Raw genomic sequence first — 5,772 nt, 5'->3', positions numbered from 1 at the left:
CCTGAGATGACTTTTGTTGTGATTTGGCGCTATACAAATAAAATTCGATTTGATTTCTAAATATCGTGCTCCTTTCACCCCCGAGATATTGCCTCCTAATGTAATCCAGCCAGAAATTACATTTGTCACCATGATGTAAGTGTGGAAATAATCTAATGCTATAGAAACATAATGTCTAGGAGACAAAGTTGCTTAGTCATATTAGAAATTGGCAGAGTGAAGTTTCCTGGATATTTAAGATATGTTTAACTGTAGAGGGCAACAAAAATGGTACTATTGGCTGGCACTGATAAAATCCATCAAATTTAACCTCAGCACAACAGATTTACTCTTTTGTTACAACTCAAACTGTGATGATTTTACTCAAATAGTTCAACTTTGGGCATTATTGATGTCATAAGCACAGCTGTCTCAAATGCAGAGAGGATTTACTAGAGTCTAGTCTTCTGCCTTACAAAGTTTGAATTCGATTGCCATTGCGATATCTGGCTTGAAACATTAGTTGAAAGAGAACAATCACGTCATATCTCACACATATCTCATTTTCACGTCATATTCTCCTTGAAATATACTTCAAGGGGAATGGCTACTGTTAGATATTCCATTCATAATCAATCTCATACAGTGCAAATTGTCCATCACAAATGATCAGCCTAATTTTTGCTAAGCCAAGCAGCTGCTACTCATCACTTTTCTCAGGTCAGTTAGTCTATATAGGGTTGTAATTTGGAGGAATTAATTGGGTCCATGTTTTCAGCTCTTGTTCTTGCATGGATGGGCCGGGAGCTGCCAAAAGACTGGTCCTCGAGATGAAATGCAGTAAAAAGAACAAGTAAGGCATAGGGATGCAGGGAAGGTGATTGATGCTCATTTAAATCTTCCTTTTGCTTTTTGCTAATTAATGCACTGACTTTGCAAAAAGATGTGTGAGGAAGGACTTAAACGAATGTAGAAGGGAGAAGATCTGTCTCATTCTTAAAGATCTCTTGTAGCATTTTCACCAGATCAACATCATTTCTTTTCTCCAGCAGCTTCTCACTGTAGGAGACGCTGCTGTTCTGTGTTTCATGGTAAAGCTTTACTGCTTCAGTGAGGTGTACAATGTCAGGACATCTGGCTTATAAAATTGAATCACCCATAGCTGTAGCCTAAAATGATTCTGCTTTACTGTCTATCACAAAATAGTGACTAATGTAATTAGGTATGTACTGTAAGCGCTGAATCAGTGAAAGCTCAAAACACATTTACAGAGCCAAAATTCTTAAAAGAGTAAAGTTGAATAAAATCACAGATTCTCTCCCTAACCAGCTATTCCAGCTCCACACCCCTGGCACCGTTGCATCTTTTTGAATTCAAACATGAATATGAAATGTAGGAGGAAATAAGGAAACAGAGCGCAAGTTATGTTTAATCATGAGGAAACAGACGTTCAAAGCCCCGTTCATAGTGCCTCTATGTCACCTCCAGGGGAGCAGAGTTGGAGTTTATTGCGAATCTGGAGGACAGCGGGTATTGTTCCAAGTCTGAAAGATATTACAATTAACAAGGAAACTGATGAACAATGGTGCAGAAAAATAAACTGTGAATTAACAGACATTGGAAGCAAGTAGTTTTAAGCAATATATGAACTGAAGGGAAGGCAAATGTATTCAGGACAAGCTGCACATCCAGAGATGTGTGGATGTCAAAATGCACCCTTCTTTGCAGGGATTGCTCCATGATTAAAGTGAGAACTGGGTTTGCTTTTTAATTATTGAGTTAGTGTCTCCATCTCTATTCCTGCCTACAAAGCTCACCCCTGTACACTCTATCAAACCAGTTTCATCGCTGCCAAACCTGCACTCAATCAATTCACGTTCATGTGAGAAGGCATGCTTATAGGCACTTCAAATAAATCAAATCGTCAATGCCCTTTTGTGGTCTATTGTTCGTTTTGGATTTCTGCTCTCCATTAATGCAGGCTGCTCACACACAGTGATTTCTGTAGGTTAACACATCCTCCAAATCAAAAACTGTATTGGTTACTTATTATTCAGCCCAACATAAATTCTGAAGTTGGTGCTTTTGTTTTCTTTGGGGACCTCCACATTAAGGAACCTTTCTGGTAAAGTCGCTGGTGACCCCTGCACCACTGAAACATTGAACTGAAGAAATGGCCGAGGGTCCTTCAAGGTAAAATAGTTGCAGTTTCTTTCACGTTTGGCTACGCATCACAGTTTAGCTCTAAACTTTGCTGTTATGTAAAACAGAGCTATTGTATGTACTTCACCATACTGTTTCAGAGTTCACCACAAATGGATATTTATTACCTATCAACTACTCTCTGCAGTTGTTGGGAACTAAGTAAAAAAATACTGATCTCTTGGCAACACATTTTAACTGCAGTGTCAAAGTTACTGTGTATGTGTCTGACTGTATAACTGCATCCAGATGCCACATTCATTTCATGCATTATTATGTTCTTCTTTGCATCAAGGACAATAAATATCCCCTTCCAGTCACTTACAAATTCAAATTGAATGAGTATACTATAGGCATTTGAGACATTTACTGTTCAAGCTCAGCAATCTCATCATGGATGACTTGAAGCAGCGTATTTACAGTATGTCCGAATTTTCTTTGTTTCTTCACTTCAGTATTGCCCCATTAAGACTTAACATAAATCAGGTGCTAGGTGACCCAAAGCTGAAAACTAATCATTGCTGCCTTATATTAGGAACCTTTTTGGGGTCAAGTGTTGCATCATATTTAGATCTAAATCTTTAAATCTCTTTGTAGTTATTTTTTTGATTTATAAACAATTTTGCCATTTAATTTTTGAACATGGTCAGTCTCCATAGCGCCTACTCTAAAAATTGTGAAGTTGTATTATGAATAAATGCTATGTGGTCAGGGGTGGATCTACAAAGTTTTGTTTGGGGTGGCCAGGCTGGGACACAGAATCAGGGGTGGCACATTTGAAATACATGTGGGAAGTAAAAACCCCCAATTCTAAGAAATAATAAGCAATACATTATTTAAGATCTAACTTTTTTTGTGTTAAATGCTAGTGCACATAATGCTTTCTTTAGCTAACTTTGGCTGTGCTTCTTATTTACTCCTGGTTGGTACCATCCCTAGCCCCCTCTTTTTCTTTTTTTAGTGTAACTAAATGCATTTTTCTTTACTGTTACAAGTTCAAATGGATGAAAATTTCATTTATATTTGTCTCCCATGGAGCTCATTTATAATAGTTCCAAATCTTGAGTAAGTAGGATATAGACATGAATGGATAGATGTTCCTTTCACAGTAGTTAGATGACTGCATCTTTCCAGTCTGCTGGCTTTTATTTTTCAGTTTGTTTGATCATAGAGATTGGATTATCTCCTCTATGTGCAATTATTATTTCCTTTCCTCTTCTCTGTTAAGGGGAAAACTTTGATGTGTGGAAAGCATAGGCCTATTTTAACTAGCCATGCCCGACATTAAATACCACTGTGTATTAGTGAAACTGTCAGCTCCAGACCTTATTAAAAGATGATGTGTGAAAAACTTCTTTACTGTGAGTACCCTTCTGCCCTGTTTTGTAATTGCTTGCATATTTAGGATGGGATGCATTATGTTTTAACTCAGCAGTTGACTGGGCAGTTCTGTCACCTCTTTATTTAGACAGTGGAAGAGCAGGGATAGGATGCTGTGATGGATGTGATGTCCTTCACACATCTCAATTGTTGAAATTTGAGTTTATTTATTAATATCACCTTTTATGTCATTTTCACTGCTTATAGGCCTTTTTGTTAACTGCATGCATCATAATAAAATTGGTGTCACTCTGTAACATATACACAGTGTAGTTTATGTTCTGCTATTTTTAGCTGATACTGCTGGATGCCCTGTATTGTGGTGTACTGTATTGTGCTTTAAATGTCAGCCACTCCTGTGTAGGAACTCATCAGGGTTCTCTTCAGCACAGCCCTTCACTGATAGAAAGGTCATCCAGGATGAATATAGTCACCATGGTTACTCAGGAAAGACAAAGTGGAACTTCCAGTTTTATTTTATATCTTCTTTGTCCACTACAGCTTCTGCAAAGAATGGATGCACCCTCACAAGCCTTATAAATAGAAGGAATAATATGACACCACAGTGTAAAGGTGTCTTGCAGAGAATGCCATTGTGGCTTCTTGTAAATAACAATAAAAAAAAGCAATAAAAGGTTTACAGTTTGAGGCTTTCATGTAAATAGTGTTCCACTCTGTGCCTTGTGTTGGAATATATTTCTGCAGAAAGCACCTGAGAGGAGCTCAGTAACTAACAGGATTAAAGCATATTGGAGCTTGAAAAGCAGCAATAACTGTTCCCCATTTCTTTACTCAGACGCAGGTGCTTTTAGAGTTCTTTTAGAATTTTGTCTCTCTTTCCCCCGTTTGTGCTTCTCAACCCTTTGTACCACAGCGCGATCATTTTACTAGATGTTGGCTTTCAGTTCACCTTGGGAAAATAAAATGTAAGCTGTAGCAGTGAAATTTAAAACTGTTTAGGTATATTGAAACGTGTTTTTATTACGCAGAACCCTATGCCCTGGCTTTTAGATGCAGAAAAATGGAATAAAATGTTTTCAAAGATATGGTTTAATGCAGCCCTAGAGATTGCCTTGTTAGTATTCACATTGGTGTGACTCACCTCATTATTTTATGATTCGGCTGTGGCAGTAATAGCCACTCACTGCCAGCAAGATAGAAACTGTTATTCCAGGACTTTAATTATCTTGACATTGTGCCATTCGTATTTTAAATTATTTTAAAAATTTTAATCATTTTCAATTTCATGCTGAAAACAGCTTCAGTTTGATTCTGAGCACATTTGTACATCTGTGCCTTCATTCAGGAAGAAATCAAAGAAACATGAATCATAACTTAAAAAGAAATGTTACACCTTTTAAGAAGCACACATCTTGCGGTACACAAAGTTTGAAGTAATTTTTTACTACACATTTGTTTTTAACTTCCCCTAAATCTCCCCAAAATACAATGGTCCATTCAAAATGAAAGTGACAATGAAATACAAAGTTATAAATGGCAAAGACTGATATTTATTTCTCGTTACAAATAAAAAAGAACCATGCTTACTCATCACAGAATGGAAAACAAAGAGAAGCACTCAGTGTTTGTATCTTTACCGACCTTGCTGTTGAAGTGTTTTATGAGAATGTGAATAATAGCACTCTATGAAGATCTGAATTCTTTAAAAAATCCAAGCCTACATCCATACACCGAAGCCCCCAACCCATACCTCCCACAACCTGTACCTGCCTCCACCTTTGAACAATGATCACAGCGTTATCTGAGTGGGCAAGTCTGAGGGCTCTCAGTCCCCAGAAGTCTTGATAACCTGGAACAGTGTGACATTGTAGAGCACCTGGTGTCCATTGTTCCAGGTGTACAGGACCCGCTCCCTGGGGTTGTAGTCCATCATGGAGATATGGGAGTATTGATTGTGGAAAGGGATGTCTGTGTACTCGTAGCTTGATGTGTTGGTGTAGTAGGCAAAGTAGATCTTGGCACCAGCCAGGTGGGAGTTGGTGACATAAAGTGTACCGCAGATCATAAAAGACTCTCCAGCACTGCGCTTGGGAAAACCTGTGTCCCAAGTCTGCAGCACCTCTAGACTCTGGGGCTCCAGGCGGCTGATGACAATGTTCCCAGCATTGGGGATGGTGGTGTAAACGGCCCACAGGCCATTTTCATCCGCCATCAGGTCAATGTCAGAAGAGCCACCCCAGGAGTAGGGAA

General features: G+C 38.5%; 1 protein-coding gene across 1 annotated transcript in view; it reads right to left on the bottom strand.

The window, feature by feature from the left end:
- Positions 1-3,870: 3,870 nt before the first annotated feature.
- The window catches only part of olfm2a (olfactomedin 2a), a 26,449-nt gene continuing 24,547 nt past the window's right edge, over positions 3,871-5,772 (bottom strand). Inside the window, 1 exon segment of the mRNA XM_020610579.1 lies at positions 3,871-5,772. This exon segment is cut by the window's right edge and continues 18 nt beyond it. Within this exon segment, the coding sequence (XP_020466235.1) occupies positions 5,348-5,772 (425 nt within the window). The 3' untranslated portion in view covers positions 3,871-5,347.

This window comes from Monopterus albus, unplaced genomic scaffold (genome assembly GCF_001952655.1).
Source record: "Monopterus albus unplaced genomic scaffold, M_albus_1.0 scaffold105.1, whole genome shotgun sequence".
NCBI lineage: Eukaryota > Metazoa > Chordata > Actinopteri > Synbranchiformes > Synbranchidae > Monopterus > Monopterus albus.
This window is presented reverse-complemented; position numbering and strand designations above follow the sequence as displayed.